General features: G+C 33.6%; 1 protein-coding gene across 9 annotated transcripts in view; it reads left to right on the top strand.

The window, feature by feature from the left end:
- The window catches only part of NCOA2 (nuclear receptor coactivator 2), a 406,774-nt gene that overhangs the window by 328,257 nt on the left and 54,021 nt on the right, over positions 1–24,496 (top strand). For all 9 annotated transcript variants that reach the window (XM_031946275.1, XM_023495974.2, XM_031946278.1 and 6 more), the window contains 7 exons: positions 3,423–3,526; positions 8,165–8,342; positions 11,061–11,249; positions 12,861–12,962; positions 13,046–13,189; positions 17,642–17,789; positions 19,646–20,915. In XM_031946275.1, the coding sequence (XP_031802135.1) occupies positions 3,423–3,526; positions 8,165–8,342; positions 11,061–11,249; positions 12,861–12,962; positions 13,046–13,189; positions 17,642–17,789; positions 19,646–20,915 (2,135 nt within the window). The remainder of the gene's footprint in view (positions 1–3,422; positions 3,527–8,164; positions 8,343–11,060; positions 11,250–12,860; positions 12,963–13,045; positions 13,190–17,641; positions 17,790–19,645; positions 20,916–24,496) is intronic.

The following is a 24,496-nucleotide window of genomic DNA, read 5'->3' on the forward strand; positions in this document are numbered from 1 at the left end:
TCAGATATATTGCAAGATTCATTCATTGAGACAGCTAGATGGTGCAGTGGTTAGAATACTAACCTTGAAGTCAGGAGGATTTTGAGCTCAAATGTGGCCTTAAGACACTTAACACTATAGCAGTGTGACCCTCGACAAGTCACTGTATCCCAAGTGCCTCCCTTCCTTACCCCCCCACCCCAAAGACTCATTCATGGATTCAAAGATTATGACTTAAATATGTTCACCACCTTCAAAGAATTTGCAATCAAAGGTAAAGAAAATAGGTGCATGAGTACAAAGTGTGAGAAAGATAAAGAAATTGCTGTGAGCCATGGTGTAGTGATTAGAAAAATAGGCCAGGACTCAAAAGACCTGAGTTCTTATCTAGCCTCAGATACTAGCTGGGTATCTGATTTGGATCCTTTCATTGTTGAAGAGAGCCACTTCCATCAAAATTGATCATCATGTAGTATTGTTGTTGAAGTGTATAATGATTTCCTGGTTCTGCTCATTTCACTTAACATCAGTTCATGTATGTCTCTCCAAATCTCTCTGTATTCATCATTTTTTACAGAACAATAATATTCCATAACATTCATATACCACAATTTACTCACCCATTCTCCAATTGATGGGCATCCCTTCAATTTCCAGTTTCTAGCCACTACGAAAAGGGCTGCTGCAAACATTTTTGCACATATGGGTCTCTTTCCCTTCTTTAATATCTCTTTGGGATATAAGCCCAGTAGTAACACTGCTGGATCAAAGGGTATGCAGTTTGATAACTTTTTGAGCATAGTTTTGGACTTTATTTTAAGGACAACCTCTTTGTGTACTTCTGGAGGGAAGGTGTGAGCTGTTCCTGGTGCTTTTTTCTTGTAGTATTGAGTGTTATTCAGGATATCAGAGACTGCTGTGACTACTCCCTCCCAGTAAATTTTTGGTGTTCCCAAAGTGGTCTGATTCCAGGCAAACTCAGATTGCCTTCCCTCTGTCTGAACTTTATAAATCTTTGGCCTGGATTTGGGTAAGAGTAAACTGCTGTTAGACTCTGCCACTACTAGTCAACTGGAAAATTCTGTTGCTCCATTGACAGTAAAGGCTCCTCTTTGATCTGGAATTCCAGATTTGGTATTCCTGTGTAGTCTTCAGGACCACATTACTGTTGCTATTTTCTTCTGAACCAGTTCTTTTTTTTGGCACAGCACCCAGGATCTCCCTACCTGGGAACACCAGCCTTGGGAAAGAAGTTTCTTCAATCTGCCTTGGATTAGTAACCAGGAACAGGACAGTTGAGATAAAGCTGATTGTTAGTACCTTGGTTTGCCCTGGGAAGGATGTAGGATCTCTGCGAGTTCTGATCAACAATCTCTTCCAGAACCAACTTCCTTTTCGTCAATATCCACAGATATTTCTGTCTTCCTATGCCAATCTGGATTGGAAAATAACTGATTGTGACTTTGACTTGGATTTTTACATTAGAATTTAGTCTGGCATGTTTTTTAAGATTCTTTTTTGGAGGAATTTTGCTGATAATCTCATTGTACAGCTTTCTATTTCACCATCTTTTCTTAGCTATAATAGATTAATTTTAAAGTTCTTTGAATAGCAGCATTAGCACAGGCAAAAAGATGTACTTAATACAGTTATTTTAAAGGTTGTCTCAGGTTTATAACCTCATCATAACTCCTCACACTCATACGTTTACTCATTTGTCAAATATTGATTGATTCTGTGTGTATGTGTGTGTCCATAGCACTTAGTACAATGCCTAGCATAAGAGTAGGTTCTTTAAAAATGCATCTTGACATCTCACCTTTCCTGCTTCAGCTGCTAATATATTGTGTTTCAAACAACTTTGTATTTGAAGTCATATAAATTGTTCTTCTGATTCTAGTCTTTTTATTCTTCACTGGTTCATATTGTCCCTTTCTACTAGAGGCACCTCAGTGATACTTGCCTCCTAAACTAAACTTCCCATAATTTCCTTATCTCTTTCAAGGATACCCAGGTCCTTTTATATATTTAGATTCTCAACATCAAAATCATTCTAGCTTGTTTCCCCCTGTGCCTATCAACCACCTCGTCCATATTAAATTCCTTGCTGTGTCTTTTCCATTTTCCCACCTTTGTTCCCTTCTCTTACATAGTCATCTTTGAGAATGAAAGGCAAAAACAACTTATAAAGTCACTACCCTCGTTCATATCTTCATGACTTCTAAACTATTCAGAAATTTCCCAATGGATCTCATTGCTTTCAGTCTATAATATAACCTATTTTATACACAACTGCTAAGTTGACATTCTTAAGGCAAAGTTCTGATGATGTCATCCTATTATACTTAAAAACCTTCAGTGACTCCCTTTGCCTCAACCATCAATTATAAACCCATCTTATAGGCTCTTCACAATATAAATCTATATTCTTGCCAAAATGGCCTGCCTGCTCTTATCTCATTGTGTCTCTCTTGAAATACCAACCATCCTTCAAGGCCTGGCTCATGGGACCCCTTCTAAGCAAGGCCTTTTATGATTCTTTCCCCTAGTTGTTATTGTTCTCTTTTTCTCTCTCCCTCAATTTTGAGTTTACCTCTATGTTTACTTTTGTAAATGTAAGACCCTTAAGAGCAAAAACTATTTCATCTTTGTCTTTTCTCCCCCAATTTCTAATTGGGACCTCAAACATAGTTTTTATCTAATAAAGTCCATGTTGAATAACCATACTAACTGTTATCATTGACCATTGATATTTTTTGAAAGGAAAAAGACTATTTTTTTCCCTTCATAACAACTCCCATGTAGGGACATAAGAAAGATTCACCTTCCTGTGAGGTAGCAATAGTGACACTGAATTCTTTGAGGGCTTAGAAGTGACAAAAGTCAGATCCCTTTTTATTAGAAATCATTAGGGAGTTGGATCATAGGGAATCAGATCTCTTCCATATTATTCTAAATGTGACTAGAAATAGGAAAGGAATATGGCATTTTCAAGTAACAATTAGTATGTAAATTCTGTACACTTTGGTATAGCACTTTTTGCCTTTTAAATGTGACCTTATGTGCTCCCAGAAGTACACTTCTAAACAGCACATCTTCAGTTTATATGCTTCTTGAGTAAAGACTAATTGTGGCAAGATATATAAAGTTTTGCCATCTAGAGGGATTTCTAGGAAGAACTAACTAGGTTGACATCTCCAAACTCATTTTATCTGTGACCTAAAATGGGATTTATATACCATAGTCCAGAGATAAAAAGTTAATGCACCAGCTCTGCTTCTAGTACACTTGTCTCAATTCAGTAATAGTGATGATATGCTTTTATTTTTCAAATAACTTTCCAGATCCACTCAAGATTTGAAAAATCATTACAATAAAATATTAACTGTCATTTTATCCTTTTAAGAACATTGTCATTTAATTCATACTTATGTTTGTTGCAGAGAAAGCAGCGGCTGCCAATGTAGATGAAGTGCAAAAGTCAGATGTCTCATCTACAGGTCAAAGTGTTATTGACAAGGATGCACTTGGACCAATGATGCTTGAGGTAAAACATATACATTTTATTTCTGTTTTTAATAGCTTGAATGTAATGTTATTACATTTAATTTCCAGATGAAAGGAACTAAAGTAAAATGTACACATTTAAATTAACTTTGTTGTTTAGTAAGAACGCTGTCCTTTTGAAACCTTTGGATCTACTGTCCTATTTCTAGTGATATACAGATCTGTTTTTTAAAAAGTGTTTTTTTAGGGTTGTTTTTTAAGTTTTTAAAGTAAATTAAAAAGCAATACATAAGTTGTTCCACAGTTCTCAAACTTTTTGGTCTTAAAGATCCTACATTATTGAGAACTCCTCAGAGTTATGTTAAGATGGGTTAAAGTTGTTAATATTTACTGTATTAGAAAATTAAAACATTGTAAGAGTATTGTGAAAATAGTTCTGACTTTATGGACCCCTAAATTTGTTTCCTATTCATACATCAGAAACAGGTGAATATAGTGAATAGAGTTCCTGGAAGTCAGGAAGATCCATTTCAAGTCTTGCCTCTAAATACACTAACTGCTTAGTATGATTGTGATTTACAATGAGAGATGAATGTTTATCTGTGCTGTGGAAGAATTTCCATATTGAGTATACCCTGACTTTCATGAACTCACAGTTCAAAAGTCCATGCCCCCATATCCTACCACTCTCCAAAAGAAACTAAAGCTAGCAGGCATGGATTCCACAATAATAAAAGCTCTGAATTATGGGTGTATGAGCAAGGTTTTTTGTTTTTATTTTTGTTTCTTTATTTTAGACTTGTGCAGTATTGTAGGTTATATAGATTGTTTGGTTTTCAGAGAAGCATTAAATTAATTCAATCAATCAAATTGATTTATTGTGGAATTCCTTGTTCAAAATGATTTTACATTAACTGCAGTGATAGAGGATATTCTGATTAGTTTTCTCTGATTGTCTTGCATTTTATGTATATTATGTATTTGATTATATTCATGTGTGGATGTGCTTAGGTGGGGGGGGGGAATTAAGACAAAATCAAAGTAAAGCATTTTGTTTTTCTATACTTCAAAAGTTTTTACTTTGGTAGATCTCAGAAAAAGATCAAGAATGAAATACTGAACATAAAAATATCTTCTTAGATAAGAATTATCAAAGCAGTGTTTGACCTCACCTGCTTGGTTCTTTATTAACATTAGTGTTGTTTAATTAAAATTTTTTCCTATAAATCCTAAAATAGCACCTTTCAAATCATTAACTAGTATAACATTAATTAGCCTTCTAGTAGTTTGTTACCTTTTCCAAAATTAAAATTTACTTGAAATACAGGCTATTGATGAGGTGATAGAAAAAATGTATTTCAGAAACAGAAGGCTAAACTGAAATATTTTGGAAATAGTGATTTGGATAGATAAATTTTGACATTATTCAAGAAAACATATATGGTTAATTCATTTGATATGCAGATAAAGTTTTCTACTACACCTTATTTTCCAGTCTATTTATATGATGATTTTCATTTTTAGCAAGAAAATGGGTTAATTGTTGTATTCTTCAGAAACAAAATCAGAATTTTGAGCTAAAAAACTTTTGTATCATATTCAGTCCCCTAATTTGACAGAAATTAAGGTTTACAGTGGTTAAACAATTTTTTTCAATATTATAGTTAAACAGTCACAACTTGGTCTAAAAGCCATGAGGAAATAGTTTTTATGATATGTCTATCCAATATTTTCTTCTGAACAATATTTTTCAGCAGCAGTATCTTAAGAGTGATTTCTATTAAGGAGGAAAAAATAAATACTTGAACCTCCCTTTCACTGAACAATAAAAGCAGTGCAAGAATAAAATCAACCAAACTTTTTATTAATCTCTTCAATGCGACTTTTTTAATCTTTTTTAATCTGCGTAGCTATTATAATTACTATGTAGTTAGTGGACATTAAAAAAATGCAAAAACTGAGTCAACTAATTTTCGAGATATTTCTGTATAGTATAAACTATTTTTTCAAATTAAAATAAATTGCCAATTGTTGATTGTCATAATTTAGAGCATTCCCTATAGCTTTAATTTTTTGAGAGGGTAGTTTACTATTTACCACATACTTTTTAAAAAAATATTTTATTTTTTCCTATTACATGTTGTCAACCTTCATTTTTATAAGATTTTTGAGTTCTTAATTTTTCTCCCTCCTCTTGCCCAAGACAGCAAGCAATCTAATATATTGCCTTCACAAATAAAAGCCATCTCCAACCGAGGAAAAGGAAAAATCTTTCTCCTGAGATTAGTCTCACATTACTCACTGCCTATTAGCATTTCAAACTGGCTGTTCTGGAGACCTCTTACGTTTTCTGTGTCCCATTCATCTTCCAAATAGACTTTTTTTTTGGTAGAGGGCACCACCATCCTTCTGGTTTCTCAGATTCCTTAACTTGATTTCCTCTCACTCATCCTACCCACATTTATAGTCAGAGGTCCCATGCTGTCTTTGCAGCATCCAGCACTTTGTATAGTTTCAAGCTCCTCTCTTCTCCTAGCTATCAACTTGTTTTAAGCCCTCATCACTTATCTGTAGAATGGCAGCAACCTCTCTAAGTTGGTCCTAATTCATGTCCCTTCCCTTCCCATTCCAGTCCATCTTTCACAGAACTGCCAGAGTATTAAGCATAAATCTGACCATTTCATTCCTTTTCATGTACACCATTGACTCTCCCTATTGCCTCTAAAATCAAATGTAAACTATCTTTTAAAGTCCTTCACATTGTGTTCCCAGCTTATCCTTCTATCCTCATGAAAGGTTATTACTCATTTGTCTAGATTCTTCTTTGTTTGGCACACATAATAATCCATTTTGTGTGCCTTTGTATTCTGGCTATCCCACATGAGTAGAGTGAGCTCTCATTCCTACCTCATAGAATTCTTCCTTCAAGATGAAGCTGAAGCACTTTCTTCAACATGAAGACTCAGTTTTTAGTGTAGTGCCCTCCCTCATTACCATGTACATGATTACATTTTAATTTTTCTTTATTAATTCATATGTGCTTTTATATATACATGTCTCTTCCTTTAAAATGTTAAGTCCCTTGAAAGAAGTAATTGTTTCATTTTGGGAGTCTCTCTTTATTAATTACATCTTACCCACAGTTGATGCTTACTAATAGTTGTTTCTTGATTGGTGAACTGACCATATGCTTTAAATCACTTTTTAGTAGAGTTGAGTTCATTAATTAAATAAATCAGATTTCAAGATTGTAATTTCTGTTATCATGTAAAATCAACACAGGACTTTTTACTTTCATCTTTTATTTTATTTATTTATTTTGCTCTTTCTCAGTTGTCTTCTGAGAATTTAACCCAAGTACCTGTAATGGCAGGGGTTCCATACAGATTAAATTTAAAAACTTAATGCTTAACTCCTGTGACTTATGGTTCAAATGTAAATCTTTCCCCCTCTTTACATGTCATAAATTGAACAGAGAAAAGACTTGTTCTTGGTAAGCTATTTCCAGGCATAGATGCACAATCATGCTTGCATCATTAGCATTGTTGTTGCTAAGCAACAAAACTGAACGTCAGCTGTAGGGTGTTTTTTTTTTTTTTGAGAGTATCTTAGTGAGCTTTTTAAAACAAATGCTGTTTCTGGAAGTAAACTGTTTCTTTTAGCTATGGGACAAAAGATATAAGAATTGTAACACATGCTTTCAAAAGTAAACTACAGGATTTTAATTGTGAATAATACCTTTTTAGTACATGTTTATAGCAACAAGTATGAAAAGGATGCTTGCTATATAACTGACTAGCCAGTTTTCCTTTCTGTATCCTCATCTTCCATATCACACATAAAAAATTCCATTCATTAAGCTTCTTGCTTTTCTTTTGACTACTCTAAAGTGTAGCAAACTGGATTGCCATTCCTACCTCCCATATGCTATCTTCTTATAAATCCACTCTGAATAATAAGAAATACTAGCATAAAGCCCCTCAGTTAGCAAACCTAAGGACATATAATTATTAGGCATACTAGGATTCATGTTGAGGCATTGTTGCTCTAACTGTGGCAACAGTTCTTCCTACATGTTAAGTAACTTGCCATAAGTCCAGTACCCAGCAAGAAAGAAAAGTTTCTTATAAATACGGTAAATTTTCCAACGACTTGTAAGTAGAATTCATCATGAATATGTTTAGCTATGGATCTTAAGGATGTAATATTAGTTAATTTATTTTTTTCAAATTATAGAGCTTATGAAGACTGCAAGCCTGTATCATATTGGTGTGGAAATGAATAAGTTATTAATTGCTCATAGAAATACATAAGTCTCATTTCAAAAATACAAATAAACACTTGAATATGAAGCTGACATTCTTGATTTTATGGAAGATTAGAAAAATTAATATTAATCATGTAGCCCAGAATAAGGAAAGCCTCAGTTAATTCCTCTTCCACTTTAATTTAGGGTTTTGTTTTGTTTTGTTTTTTTAATGGAATCTGTATAGTTTAATCTGTAACTAGTAAAAATGTGTTAATGAAAATTAAAAGACCTGGGAGATAGTTAAAGGAAATGTACCTCTTCTATGAAAGTGTGAATTGAGTATTTCATTTGAAGTACAGTTGCACATTTCTTAAGTGCATGTGAGTTTATAATGCATTTTTTATTAACAATTTGTCCTTTCTCTTTTAGGCCCTTGATGGCTTCTTCTTTGTAGTAAACCTGGAAGGTAATGTTGTATTTGTTTCTGAAAATGTGACACAATACCTAAGGTATAACCAAGAAGAGCTGATGAACACAAGTGTATACAGCATCCTACATGTAGGGGACCACGCGGAATTTGTAAAAAACCTGTTACCAAAGTCTTTAGGTAAAGTCTGTCCTTTTTTTCTTTTTAATTCCATTTTTGTTGACTATAGTTAAATGAAAATATTTGCAATGTCAATTTCTAAAAGAACAATCATAGAAACTATTGCTTTTAAAGTATATGCTTTAGCTCTTAAAAATTCTCCTTGCATGTTCTATATATTACAATTTAGAACTTGTACTTTATTCAGGGAAGCTAAGGAGTGCAGTAGATAGAGCTCTGAGCCTATCATCAGGGAGATGATTCAGATTCAGCTCCATTTACTAGTTATGTGATCCTGGACAAGTTACTTAACCCCTATTTACCTCAGGTCATTATCTGTAGAATGGAGACACATTGGAGAAGGAAATGGCAAAACCCCCCAATATCTTTGCCAAGAAAACCCCCAAGACTTTGTCACAGGACTGAACCTCAAGAACTTCATTGAGATTCATCAAAACTTTTTAACATCCTCACAGTAATGTTCATGTATATCATCTGAGCATTAATGAGTTAGATTTTTTTATTTTCTGCTTTGTTGTGGGGTGGGGGAGTTGAGTTAATCATCAAATTATTTATCCTCCAGGGCAAATAGTTAATGGAGTATTTTTTGCTTTCCCTTTGTCCACTTTAAAAGTCATCCAAAAGAGAGTTTGGGGCTTAGAGCTACATCTGAAATCTTACTCCTGTTTGAACCATGAATATAGATGTTTATTTGTCGAGTTCCCCTGCCATAGGGTCTTTAAAGGCAAGTCATGTTTATTTACCATGAACCCTCTAACTCTTAAACAAATTATTTGATCTTAGGTCCTTCAGATCTTGAAGAGTACCCCAAATATCACTTCAGTTGTCCCTCTCTGTTCCCTGTGATTCATTCTACTATTCTTTCTAAGCTGCTTTTCAATAGATATGTGATTTTTAAAAGCTCTGTTTAAAATGAGTGTTACATGGTATAGCAGCAAAATGACAGCATTACTAGTCCAATTTACAGAATGTTTTTTTCCCTCTTCTTTTCACCTACACTGATGATGCTAAGAACTTATTCACAGCTTCAAAAGTAGTCTCTATTTTAATATAGAATAAAATCAAGATTCCTGAGTTGTCAAATGCTGCTATTTTGAGACTATTATTTAGTCTTTTTGATTGCTATATGGTATACAAAGAAATTCCTTTTCAATTCCTTAATTTGTTAGCATTTTCTTTGTATCATAACCCTTTCTTCATTGTGATTAAAATAAATATTGCAGCAAACAAAATAATGTTGGTGAAATTTCATCTATCTTTTAATAACTGAATAGGGAATTAAGCTTGCTAGTTTTCTGATAATAGTTTCTAATGTCTACAATTATTTCTTGAATATATCTCAGGGCTTAAGCATGTTAGTTCACCCCTGTAAAGATGCTTCTTTCAAGCTATCTTCCTTATCTCTTTTTTTCTTAATAAAAATAACACTGAAGAAGGTTACATATAAAATTAAATTTCTGTGACTTATAGCTTATTTTTTAAAATTTAACATAATATCAACATTACCCTTATTTTTAGCATCGCTATCACTACTTGACCACTTCCCTCTAAAAAATAAAAGCTCTCCCCAGGAGCAAATCTTGCTTTTTCTTGTAGCTTTTTATTCATCTTTTCCCTCTGGTCCCTCTTTCCAACCCTTATGCATACCTAAGCTCTTCAATGCTTATGATGACAAGAATTCAAAAAATAAAGAACACTAAAAATGATATCCTTATACAGATTAAAAGTAATTTCCCCTAACTTACCTTTATATTTATTCATATTCTTCCTAGGGTTTTGGTTCTTTTCCTATTTCTCTATAAAACAGTAGCAGTGGTTTTAATATTTGGATCACTTCACACAGCTGTTTAAGTGTTTTGGAGCAGATGATCAGAATGTATTTTCTTTTCTAGCTTGATTATGGGATCTCATTGTCTTGAATGACATTTCTGTTTCTCTATTTCTCAGAATAAAAAGTAATAGGAAATGCATAAAACTAGCCATAAAGAGCCCTGAGTTCTAAGGTCTAGCTTAGCCATTGACTAAGTGTAGTTTTGGACAAATCCTAGCATTATCAGGTTAGGTTTTGAAATTATAACAGTGAGAACTATAAAATATAATATCTGTTCAATTTGTTGATCCCATGAAATGTTATGTACCTATTCTAAACTCATTCTATGCTGGATCAAAAGATTCTTTAAGGTTACAAATTTGGCTAGAGGTGCAGGAGGAAGGGATTGAGGAGTACTAAGGACAAGAGTACCCTAGGTAAAATAGAAGAGCAAATTTTCAGTCATTTTGTACAGATTATAAATTTTATATGAGTTTAGAGGGAAAAAAAGGTGATTATGACCTAGTGATAAGCAAAAGAAAGCATTTTTTAATATGCAGTAAAGAAAGACCAAGAGCCAGCAATAAATGTAAGGAAGCTATATAGGACTCTAGGAAAGAAATGATAGAGGCCTAGGATAATATGAAAAAATAAAATAGAGAAAAGAATCCAAGAAAAATTTTATGTGGCTTTCTACCACTTCCTTAGCTACTTAAAAATGCTATTATGAGAATAGAGAGGAAAAGGAAAGATGTTAGTACAGATACTTTGAAAAAACTATTGTGTATTCACATTTAATTAATATTTGTTTTACTAATTAAATAACTGAATATTTGTAAAAACTCATTTAGTATCTTTTAAAAACTTTGATGTTTTGGTTTTTCTGGCTTTGTTTTTTGGTCTTATAGTTAATGGGGGACCTTGGTCTAATGAAGCTCCTAGAAGGAACAGCCATACCTTTAATTGTCGGATGCTTGTAAAACCTCTTACTGATTCTGAAGAAGAAAGTCATGATAGCCAAGAAGCACATCAGAAATATGAAACTATGCAGTGCTTTGCTGTTTCTCAACCAAAGTCCATCAAGGAAGAAGGGGAAGGTAGGGCAAAATGTTACAGAAAGCTTATATTGTGTATATATGTTTGTGTGTTATACTGTTTTTATATCCCCAATAGTCTAAAATTAATGTATAAACAAAAAAAAATTAAGAGAATTTTCTCATTTGCTTTTTTCTTCTAGTCTCCCTCATATTACAGCATTAAGATGGAATTTTATATATAAAGCTTACAAAAATATTTTCAGATCACTTTTCCACAAGTTGATAATTTGATGTTTCTTGCTAATATTTTTATAGGTGAAGCTTAGCTTAAGGTACACTGTGTTTAAAAATGAAAAAGATTTCACTTAGCAAGGAATAGGAAAAATGGAAATTTGTCTTTGTACAATATTTATGCTGCTTTAAAAATTAAATAATGTAGACTAACATCATTTCTTCTGTTTAACATTAATTTAAATAATCACTACTTTCCCCCTCTTTTAATATAGAAAGGCCACAAAACAACCAATTTATTTTATTTTATTTTACTGAGGCAATTGGGGTTAAGTGACTTGCCCAGGGTCACAGGTAGGAAGTAAGTGTTAAGTGTCTGAGATCGCATTTGAACTCAGATCCTCCCGACTTCAAGGCTGGTGATCTATCCACTACGCCACCTAACCGCCCCAAAACAACCAATTTTTAATTGAGGTTTTAAACATAAATATTTTCTTGTTGAAACTCCCAAAGTAACAATAATTCAATTCTCTCACATTCACATAACTTTTATGTGTTATAAACCCTTTTAGCTATCTGATGAAACCCCTGGACCCCCCCCCTCAGAATAATGCATTTAAATGTGTAAAATAAAATATATGAGATTATAATAGAAACCAAATTATTTAACTGTCAGAATATTAAAGAAAAAATAAATTCATATACCCCAAGTTAAGAACCCCTGGTCACACCATTGTAAATGCTGTGTATTATACTTATTTCTGATCAGTTGTGTTCTAGTAATTTTACGAGGATGTAAAAAGAAATGTTATTTTCATTCCCCTAATTTAAAATGCACACTGCAGTCTAACATAATCAAATGTTACAGAAGGAAATGAAAGGATGCTGTAGGCACCATTACTTTTGTCAGATGGGCCTTGTGAATCTACATTACATGGAAGTATGTTCTTAGTCTGGAAAACAAATTATTTGTTTCCAAACTAGTCATTTTTATATGGCTCAAAATTTTTTCCATGAGTCATTTTTTTAAAAATCAGTATAAAACTTAAGTAATTTTCTGTCCTTTTTGAGACAAATAGTATTCAGCATTTTGATTAACCAGTTAAATAAGAAAAAATTCCTCTTCTTTAAAAAGAAATTCTTAATCAGTGTGACCATCTCAATATTAATGAAAAGATCCAACAGTAACACATTTCATTTCCCATCCTCAACTGTTCCCTTTATTGCTTCCTCCCCCACAAAAGTCTTTTTAGTCAGGCCTTTCCTGTTTCCTGCTTTTGGAAGGGGGAGAAGGATATTAGTTGATGATAAGCTTTTTATCACTTTTTACTTCACTAATTTAGATGGTTGTATATTCATTAGTGTAGCTATTGTTATCTGTCTTACCAAAAATAAATAAATAAATACTGATAGAAGAAGCATATATTTGTTTGATCCAAGATTTGCACTCCTGCTTGATTTGTGTGGCAAGAAGAGTTCCTATGAAGGAAAGGCCAGTTCTTCCCTCATCGGAAAGCTTTACTACTCGCCAAGATCTCCAAGGTATTTAATTCTCATGCATGGTTTTAGAACATCTGTTTTCCTTTAGGGGCTTGCATTGATGACACTAGTGTATTTGCATATAGGTAAGATCACTTCACTGGATACTAGCACCATGCGTGCAGCCATGAAACCAGGGTGGGAGGATTTGGTAAGAAGATGTATTCAGAAGTTCCATGCCCAGCATGAAGGAGAATCTGTATCGTATGCCAAGAGGCATCATCATGAAGGTAAGCCTCTTTAATTCACATCATTTTCTTCTTGAATTTTACTCTGCTTTATGTACTTTTTAAAAAGTGAGATCACCAGAGAAATAGAATTCCTTTGCAAACAATAATTCACAAAGTGGAATTCAGGGCTATTTCTGATTGTTCTCCATAATTTATATTTGTGTGAGATCCTCAAAACAAAACCAAAAATTATAAGCAGTAAAAAAGTTATTAGGTTATGATAGGTTATCGGCATAGCAGAGTTTGGGAAGGGGGAAAAGGAATGAATTAGAAAGTATTCTACAGGAAAGTTAAAGAGGAGGAAATAGTAATTCATTGTTGACTTAGAGGAAAGGAGTCAGCACAGACATGACACACCACTACAATCTCTTGTATCTGAGAGTACACCATGAGGAAATGCAGAAATACTAAGTGAAATGTTCATAAATTTAGATAAAATGCCAAAAGGAGGTCAGTAACGTTGATCTCCAGACCTATATTCAAAACCTACGTTAGTGCAGTTTCTTTACTAACAGAGCATAGAAATGTTTTTAGTTACTTTCATCAGTTTCATGTTATATATTTAACTTTATGAGATAAAAGCAATAGGAGAGAGTAGGGGTGGAATAGGAATAAACATTTCTTGCGTATTTATTATGTGCCAGACACTGTGCTGAGCACTTTACAAATAGTATTTTATTTGATCCTTACAACAATTATATGGGTAAGTGCTGTTTTTATCCTCATTTTACATTTAAGGAAACTGAGGCAAATAAAAGTTGCATGACTTGCCCAGGATCACACAGTTAGGAAATGTACAAGATAAGATTTGAACTCAGGCCTTCTTGACTCCAGGTTCAGTTCCCTATCACCAATAATCTTCTGGATATAAACATAACCACAAGTACCATCAAAATATGAATAGTTTAAAACATATTTAAATAGATGCCCATCTACTTATCTGTAAGACTATATTCTAAATAGTTTTGCAAAACTTAATTTATCTTATTTCCATTTAAAAATAAATTTTCTCAATGACTAAAGTATTATATATAAAGGTAAAATACTATTTCTTTTTTCAGTAGATAAATTCAGGTTTTACAGTTAATCTTTTTTATCAAATGTATTTGTTTTAGACTAAACTTAACTCAATACTTCCATGAGAGGATAATGAATTTCAAAGAATGTATATACAATAAAGACACCATACATTTTTTCTTTTTTAAAATTTAAGGGAAAATCTTACATCCTTCTGTTTTTCCTTTTTTAGAAATTTTTTGAATAGGTAGTCTGAGTAGGTAATATTTGTCTCAAAGAATCCTGCCACTGGCTGAATCTCTAGAACTTTGTCATTGTGCTTCACAACTGAAGTCTTGATAACTTAATTAAATTGAAGTTTTGATAATTGTTGGAAATCTAACTTGTCTTGATAGATGCCTGTATAATTAGATACTCTACTTTTTTAGATGATTTGTCAAGATATAAATGCCATATAAATCCCCCTCTTTTCCTTTTTTTTTTTTTTTTGCCATTCTACATGTATAATATTTCCAAGAAATATGAAAAAAAGTTGACAGAACTTTTAAGTTCATGTGAATGATTAGGCAAAATTAAAGGAATTTCAGTTTGCAGAGAATTAAAATAAAATGGGAATCCTAATATTCAGCATTTTATAAAAAAAAAAAACTTTTTTACAGTTTAGAAAATCACCTTAACCACTGGAAAATGATGTTACTTTCATTTTGAATGTACAGGGATTAATATGATATCAGCTTCATGTTCCTCCTCCTTATTATATGACTCCTTTCATTTCAAAGATGCCACTGATTTGACCAGTTTTTCTCTTCACAGAACTCCATAAGCAGAAATAAAGATCAGATTATTTTCTTTACAAAAATGATTTACTGGGAGAGCTAGGTGGTGCACTGGATAGAGCACCAGTCCTGACGTCAGGAGGACCCGAGTTCAAATGTGGTCTCAGACTTTTAACATTTCCTAGCTGTGTGATCCTGGGCAAGTCACTTAACCCCAATTTCCAGGGGGAGGGAGGAGATTTAATAGATTCCTCCTTTAGATATGAAACTTCTGTTATGTACTTAAATATAGTACTTAAAAATTGTATGAATTTAGTAGAAATATTTGGAAGAGAAAGTAAAGAAACTAAATTTTGGGGACACTCTATTCTATTGAATCAGAGTATAAGAAAACCCGGAATTACAGAAATTAATGAGAAATATTTCAGTTCCAAAAAGTATACTGGCATCAACTTTTTGAGAATATTAACTATTATATAGGGATTTGAAACAACCAATTCAATAATGTCTGTTCCTATCCTCATCAATTATTTTACATAGAATATATTCATAAAACAAAAGAATTCTATTATGCTTTCTTGAAACAAAGTATCTTTCATGACATATAGAGCAATTTTTAGGACAGTACATGGATAACTTCATACAATAATTTAGAACAGGATGTAGCCCCAAAATATCACATTTTGTTGAAATTATTACAAAAATTAATTAAGCTAATTACCCAAAGTAGAATTTTGTGTTATCTGAGGCAAAAGAGTCAAAGCTGTAAAGTATTTGAACATTATTTACAAAGTCCTAAGTACTTTACAAATGCTTCAACTATGACTTCCCATTTTTTTGTCCCCTCTGATTTGAAATTAAGAAGACTTGAATTTGAATCCTAAATCAGACACTTCAGAGCTAGTGTGATCCTGGGCAAGCACTTAAACTTCTGAATCTCCTTTTCCTCATCAGTAAAAATGAAAATTGGAATAAAATGGTCTCAGGTTCCTTTCAGATGTAAATCTATAATTTTATGACAGTATTGTGTAAACATGCTTAAATTTCTTTCTCTGTTCATCATTTGATTCATGTAATCTGATAAATATGTGTGAAAAAATAAGACCAGCTCTGAAAAATAATAAAAGGTTATTTTTAAAGATGGTAAAGATAGGTGATATTCTGGATTGAAATACACTTTTTTCTTTAGATGTCATGGTTGTAATTATTTTTTAAAGAGGGTCTTTGTTAATATAGGACTTTTCAAAAAGACATTTTCATGATAGTGAAAGCACTAGATTAAGAGTCAAAACATAAAAATAAATGTGTATGTTCCATAATAGTTTTCCCTCCATTTTAATAGCTTTCTATTTAGATTTTCCTTTTCTTTAAGGAGGTTCTTATAAATATTTAATTTTTAACTTTCCCATCTTCTAACTATAAAAGCAATATTCTTAGCATGAACAAAAATTAGGGCTGTTATGAATTAAAAGAACTTGCTATTAAGTAGTTAACAGGCGCTTAATAAGTACCTACCATATGCCAGAAATTGGTGAGGAAATGGTAAACCACTCTAGTACCTTTACAAAGAAAACCTCAAATGAGGTCAAAAAGAGTCTGATACAACTTACAATGACTGAACATATGCCAGGAGCTACACTAGAAGCTGGAGAATAATCAAGATAAAGTGTTTGGTTTTTTTAAAATGCCTGCCCTTAAAGAATACCAACCATACCTGATACCAATCATTTGAAAGACTGATAGATTACTATTTGCCTTGGGAGGCAAAGGCCAAAAGAAAAAAACAAGAGACTAGAAAATACTTCTGATTCAGTCATAGATTAAAGTCATGAAACTACATTTTTCAAAAAGAAAAAATTAATGAAAAAACCTTTTTTTTTTTAAATGTTTGGTCCTAAGGATATTTGTAGTCAAGCACAGGGCAAGTGCCCATATTACCAGATAATTCAGAAGCTGAGCTAAGTGCATCTCTTGGTTTCTGAGCTAGGCCTTTTGGGTGTTCAAACTAAGTTCAGCATTAATATTGTGACGCCCTTTAGGAATCTGGGGGAGGGGTGGGAGTGAGATAGGGATTTATTAGAACAAGTTTGTAGGAGGAAGGCACACTGTCCCAAGTAGGAAGTAGAATGAGTCAAAGTTTCTGTCCTGATCAGTAGAGGAATTGGGCCTGTGAGCAGCCCCTGCACTTCTATCCTGAGATAAGGAGACATAGATTTAAATAATAATATTTTGTAGGGAAAAAAGTGGTTCTAAGCTCCTTTACAACACATTTATCCTACAATATAGGACAGCTAAAATTAATTCATTCTCATTGTTCTACTTGAAATGTAAGATACTATCATTTATTAGCACACTAGATACAAAGTAAATTTCCTTTTAAAATTTTATTTTAAATAGCATTTTATAGCATTTTATATTCAATATAAATATATATAGCATTTTTGTAGCATTGTTTCAAACTCAGATTTTAAAGTCTTCATATTGATCCTTAAGTAATTATTAGTGACCTATGTGTACTGGGCATCATTCTAGGTTCTGCCAACCTAGAAAATACAAATTCTGAAAGATTCCCTATTCACAATAAGTGTGTTAATGTCACATATGTATTGTTCTCTTTTTGTTTTCTAAATCTACTTTTTGTTTGCTTGCCTGCTTACAGTGCTGAGACAAGGACTGGCATTCAGTCAGATCTACCGTTTTTCCTTGTCTGATGGCACTCTCGTTGCTGCCCAAACGAAGAGCAAGCTCATTCGTTCCCAGACTACTAATGAACCTCAGCTTGTAATATCCTTGCATATGCTTCACAGGTAATCATTGTTGTAAGAATTGCCCTTCCTTCCCAGACTATTGAGAGGTGTTACAAAGAAGAAAATCATTTCATTGCTTGTCTAATTTAATAGACACATTAGCTAGTCAGCACCATAGTGTAACAAAGTAAAATACAGTTGTTAAGATATTTTAATTTGTATCAGGAATCTCTTTCCTTGCTTGCTAATTGTCATTATTTCTTTTTACCTTAAAGTCTTCAATTAAATTTCAAGATTTATTTTGTATTTGTCTTCTTAATTTTATTTTATGTTTACTTCAGTGTTTTCCTTCTACTTCAGTGAAGGGGAGTACACATATTGATGAAATTAGGGATTTTTGAAGTCCTAAAGTGTTCTTTAATCCATCTAAAGGAATTTGACCCAAAGAAATTAATTTTGCTCTAACATGAGTATTTAAATTAAAGAAAGAAATTTTTGCCTTTAACAGTTGGATAACAGGCAAGGTGGTATATAGAAATGACAATATTGGTACTGCTTTCTATATGTTCAAACCAACAAATTCCCAATTAGCATTCATAGAAAGAACTTTCTAAAGGAATTCCATGGCACTGGCTCTTAATCCAAGGGATTGTAAACATTTCATAGTCTAAAGTAAAAGTCAATAGATCTTAATATCACAGATTCTTTTAGAAGCAAAAACATTACTCAAATTCTAGCTTATTTAGATTTCTTTGTGCATGTGTTAAAAGAACTTTTTGGGAAGCTGTAAGAAGGTATATAATGTAGCTGTAATTAAAGGGTCCTACTCTAAAATTTTTCTCAATTATATGTTTTTTATTTAGGAAAAATTAGTATCAGGAAATCCTCTTTGCTAGCTAATAGTAAATCAGATGTACCAAACTGAAAACATCTAAGAGTGATTACAGATGTGTCAAATTGCACCTAAATCAAAGCTACTATTTGACAATTTGTAAGATGTGTTTTATTTGGATTGGTGAACACATTTAGTAACTCAAGAGGAGCTGCCAAAGCTTTAAAATAAAAGCTTTGGCACTAAAGAAACCATCTAGCTTAGAAAACCTGTTTGAGGCAAGTAGGGAGGATTAAAGGCTATCTAAGGCAGTGGGGAAAATTTGCAAAATGAACTGTTCTTTGTGAAGCGCACTTTCCATATTGTCTGTCTATTGCACTCAAGCTTTGACTTGTACAGGAAAAAATGTTCAGAATTAGATTATTGACTAGATAGTCTCATTCTAAATATTTTTTCAGTAGTTTTCTTGACTCTAGTACTTGAATGGGTTTGGTTTTCTACCATCTCAAAGCCAAGGGTTTTTGTTTGTTTGGTTGGTTGGTTGGTTTTTAAAATTTGCTTTTCATCATGAGGCTAATGGTTAAATATCAGAAAAATCTTTAAGCTAATGGATATCTCTTCTGAGGAATTAGAATTTCTGACAAATAGTTGGGTATAGTTGTCCTGTAAAATGTATATTTATTTGAGTCATTTTTTAATTATTGATTATAGCATTCTTTTAATGGAAGAAATATATAATGTAAGCGTATAGCTTACTGTTTTACATAACTGACTGTTTTATATAATGTCTGCAATTTAAAACAGATGGTTGTTTCATTCTCTCCGGTTCCCTTCAAGGTCCAAAACCGCAGACATGTTAAGTAGTTCTACTGAAAAACATAACTATTGGTCCCAAATTCTACATGTTCACGCATGTTGATAATTATCAGTGGCTTTCATCAAAAGCATTATCTTGTCTTTTTAAATGTTAGCTTGTTCTTTTAAAGGAAAAGAAACACCACATCATTTTAAAACATTATGATTAATAGCCTGCTAGATATTTTTTCCTTTTAACTAATATGTTGTATCTTTGCTCATTATGCAGAGAACAGAACGTGTGTGTAATGAATCAGGATCTGACTGGACAAGCTATGGGGAAACCATTGAACCCAATTAGTTCTAGCAGCCCTGCCCATCAGGCCATATGCAGTGGGAACCCAGGTCAAGACATGACCATCAGTAGCAATATAAATTTTGCCATAAATGGCCCAAAGGAACAAATGGGCATGCCAGTGGGCAGGTTTGGTGGTTCAGGGGGAATGAACCATGTATCAAGCATGCAGGCATCGACTCCTCAGGGTAGTAACTATGCACTCAAAATGAATAGTCCCTCACAAAGCAGCCCTGGAATGAATCCAGGACAGCCAAACTCTATGCTTTCACCAAGGCATCGTATGAGTCCTGGAGTGGCAGGAAGTCCTCGGATCCCACCCAGTCAGTTTTCCCCAGCAGGAAGCTTACATTCACCTGTGGGCGTTTGCAGCAGCACAGGAAATAGCCATAGTTATACCAACAGTTCCCTAAATGCACTACAAGCTCTCAGTGAGGGGCATGGAGTCTCTTTAGGGTCATCGTTGGCTTCTCCTGACCTAAAAATGGGTAATTTGCAAAATTCCCCTGTGAATATGAATCCTCCCCCACTAAATAAGATGGGAAGCCTGGACTCTAAAGATTGCTTTGGACTATATGGGGAGCCATCTGAAGGTACAACTGGACAAGCAGAGAGTAGCTGCCATTCTGGAGAACAGAAAGAAAATAGTGATACCAACATACCCCCTGTTGTCAGTGGTGAAAGGTCTGATGGACAGAACAGACTCCATGACAGCAAAGGACAGACAAAACTTTTGCAGCTCTTGACCACCAAGTCTGATCAAATGGAGCCTTCACCTTTGTCAGGCTCCATAGGAGAAACTAATAAGGACTCCACAGGTGGCTTGGCTGGTTCTGTATCAACACATGGAACCTCACTCAAGGAGAAGCATAAAATTTTGCACAGACTTTTGCAGGACAGCAGTTCTCCTGTGGACTTAGCAAAGCTTACAGCAGAAGCCACAGGTAAAGAGCTGAACCAGGAGTCCAGCAGCACAGGTCCTGGTTCAGAGGTGACTATCAAACAAGAACCAGTGAGCCCCAAGAAGAAAGAGAATGCACTACTTCGCTATTTGCTAGACAAAGATGATACTAAAGATATTGGTTTACCAGAAATAACCCCAAAACTTGAGCGACTGGACAGTAAAACAGATCCTGCCAGTAACACGAAGTTGATAGCTATGAAAACAGAGAAGGAAGAGATGACTTTTGAGCCTAATGAGCAGGTAAGGCTTTTCAAAGAAGATTTTTTTATTTAATATTTGTCTTAAATATTGTGATTCAGCTTTAAGATGTTTTTCTGTAGTGATGGATACAAATGGTATTTGCATGAGTAGTTACTACTTATGCATCTGAACTAGCTAGTACAAAGATAAAGTGATGGGACATGCATGCAGTGTTGTACCTAGGGGAAAAAAGGAAAGCCAAAATTGAAAGATTATCAGTTCCCTGAGGGAACTCTTATGTAAAAATACTGGAAAGATCAGATGAAGCCAGGTTACAAAGAGCTTGAAATGCTAAAAACCTTAATAATAGATAATAAAGTGCCATTAGAGTTTATTTTGGAGTGGGAGGATGGGGAGTACAACAAAGCCAGACCTTCCTTTTGGGAAAATCATTTTGGCAGACTGTGAAGGATAAATAGAGGCAGGAAGATCAATCAGGAGGCAGTTACCAGACCATGAATGATAGAAGATTAGCAAATTAACTAGTATGGTAATTGTCTGATTTAGAGAGAAAGAGAAGTTTATAAAAATCAAAAAATTATAGACATAGAAATAGTAAAATTTGGTAAAACTGATTGGATGTGTAGAATGACCAAGAATGAGGCATTGAGAATAGCACAGAGATCGTAACTGAGATGATGGTGTTATCTTCAGCAGTAATAGGCAAGCTTAGAAAAGGAATGAGTTGGGGAAAGTTAAGAACGTACTGAGTTTGTCACACCTGTGATATATCCCATTAGAAATAGCTCAGTGGCCATTTTTGGTGATGGAGAACAAGAGCTCTGGAGAAAGATTAGAAATAAATCTATCTCAGTATATAAAGAGTCATCTGAACATATAAAGTCATTCTATAGAGATGATAATTGAGTGTTCAGAACTTGATGAGAAAACCAGCTATGAAGGTGTATTTTAAATAAAGAGAAGAGGGTCTAGGAAAGAACCTTAAGAGGGAGACCAATAGTTAAGAGGTATAATATAGATCCAGCAAAGAGTCTGAGAAGAAAGGGTCATAAAACCAGGAAGAGAATCAAGAGCGAGAAGTGTCACGAAAATTCAGAGAAGAGGGAAGAGTCAGCAATGTTAAATGATGCAGAGTCAAAGTAAGATGAATATTGAGAATAATAGATTTGACAATTTAGAAGATCATTGGTGACTGGAGAGAGCAAGGTCAATTGAGTGATAAATTTGGAAGCCAAACTGCAGGGGGTGTAAAAGAAAGTAATAATGAAAATAGAGATATAAATTGTTGACAGCCCTTTCAAGGAGTTTGGCTGAGAGAAGAGAGGTATGGGATGTTATTTGGCAAGGAAGGAATATTTAGTGTGTTTTAAGGGGACAGGGGAAACAACAATTCTCTTTATAGATAGCAGGAAAGGAACTAGTAGATAAGTAGAGGTTAACACTCACAGAAACGGAATAATATTGAGAACAGTGGAATAGAGAATAAGAAGGGGACATGATCCTTTGTGAGAAAACTACTTCAGAGGCTGTAATAAAGAAGATAGTGGAAGGGGATGTGATGTGTCTGGAGGTATGAGGAGCAAAGAGGAGATCGGGAACAATAATTGTGCTGAATGAGGTAGTCAATTGGGGACAAGTAAAAGTGTTGCATTGATGAAGCTTATTGCTCAAATCATTCATGATAAACCTTTAAAAAAACACAGTGAGTTGTTTAATTAAAGAATTATACACTAAGACTATAAATTATTGGTATGATACATTTAAATGCCAAATTAAATGAGAGGATTTGATTGGCTATTTTATGGTGTTGAAGGCTATAATTCCTGGAAAAGTAGCCCAAGTGATGCCATTCAAAATCATCTTCCTGCAGTGCTCTGAAAGGATAATGACACCATAGGAAAAAGTAAACCATGTAATGCTTTTCTTTATTTAAAAAAAAAAAAAAAAAAAAAAGGTTAGTACTACAATAACAACCTTGGCACAGAGCATTTCCTGGGGAATTAATGATTGGCTGGGGTTAATGATCTAAGACTTCACCCTGCAGCATCAACTCTCTCTACTAGTCATTAATCCCTATAAATTGCCCCTTACTTCAGATCCTTCTTAAGTTTTGATTGGTTAAGAAATTGTATAGTAGTTTGTAGCTATTTTATAGCAGTACCTTACCACTACTCAAATATTTTCAATAACTTGTTTTTAAGATTTACTTTGCATGAGGGTATTTCGGTTTTTTTCTATTCTAGATGAGCTATGGAGAAGAGAATGTAAGCATCATAACCTGACTAATCTTAAATCACTGCCCCAGGGTTTCTTAATTCTGCTTTGTCAGCAGAATCTAAGCCATAGGCAGTTCTCAGATTGAAAGCAATAATCGTGGAAGCAGAGGCCAAACATGCTATTAGAGCTTTGCACCATCCCACAGTTCCAAGCAGTCACAGCAAAGCATTTTCTTGGGCTTTTTTATTTCTCTCATTCGAATAAGTCTTGACAGCTGCTGCCATTCCTAAGGGATAACTACAGTTTTTCAATTCTTCATACCCTTCAGGAGAGAAACTAAGCCAAATTATACTAATTTCTTTAGTGATTAATCTTTAAACTTAGATAATAATGCAGTTTTCTATACAGCTAATATTCTGACTACCTTAAATATAGCAAGACTAGAAGCAGTGACTCAGTCACACTCTCAGTGGAAAGTTAATAGTGAGAATTGGCAGAAATAGATGAACTAGAGTGCAAAACCATATTAGTAAAAATTGGTAAAAATGATTTTTTCAGTGTATTAAAATTCATCTTCACTATAATATAGGAAAGAACAAGATTATCATGACTCATAAGACCCATGACAATGTGGCATCTCTTTCCACATATAAATTTTATTTTTTTACATTAAGCCTTGTGGTCCAGAGGATTTCCAGAATAAGGGAAGTGAGACAGTGTTGTATTTAAATATTTAAATGTATAATTACTCTAAGTTTTAAACAAGAAACCAACGTTTTCTTAGTTGAGGGGGGGGAAGGAAAATTTTATACCAGAGGTCCTCAAACTACAGCCCGTGGGCCAGATGCACAGCTGAGGACATTTATCCTGGGTGAGGCACCCAGGGCTATGAAATTTCTTTATTTAAAGGCCCACAAAAGAAAGTTTTTGTTTTTACTTTCCCAGGCCTCCAACAGGACAGTGAACTGGCCCCCTATCTAAAAAGTTTGAGGACCCCTGTAATAGATGCATATATTTTTTAATTGTTTTGTATTTCTAATTATATCATGTAAATAATTGTTATATTTCTAATTGTTTCTCAAGAAAAAGTGGTATATAAAGATTCCATTTGTCATAATCATTAAATGAAATAAGATATTATCATCACCACATATCTGATTTGTGGAATTGGGTTGGACATAGTCATATATAGTTATAGTGGCTTAAGGAAAGTCACGATTTTGCTTCATCCATACACCCTATTTCAAATTCTTTGGACATATTGCTTAGGCACAATCTTAACATTAAAAACATGATAAATATAGGAAAAAATTTACCCACTATATGTGACCACACTTAAACTTTTAATTTTGAATTTTAATTCAAATTTAATTGAATGGATGAATAAATGATAAAGCATTTAT

Source organism: Sarcophilus harrisii, chromosome 1 (assembly GCF_902635505.1).
Source record: "Sarcophilus harrisii chromosome 1, mSarHar1.11, whole genome shotgun sequence".
Classification (NCBI taxonomy): Eukaryota; Metazoa; Chordata; class Mammalia; order Dasyuromorphia; family Dasyuridae; genus Sarcophilus; species Sarcophilus harrisii.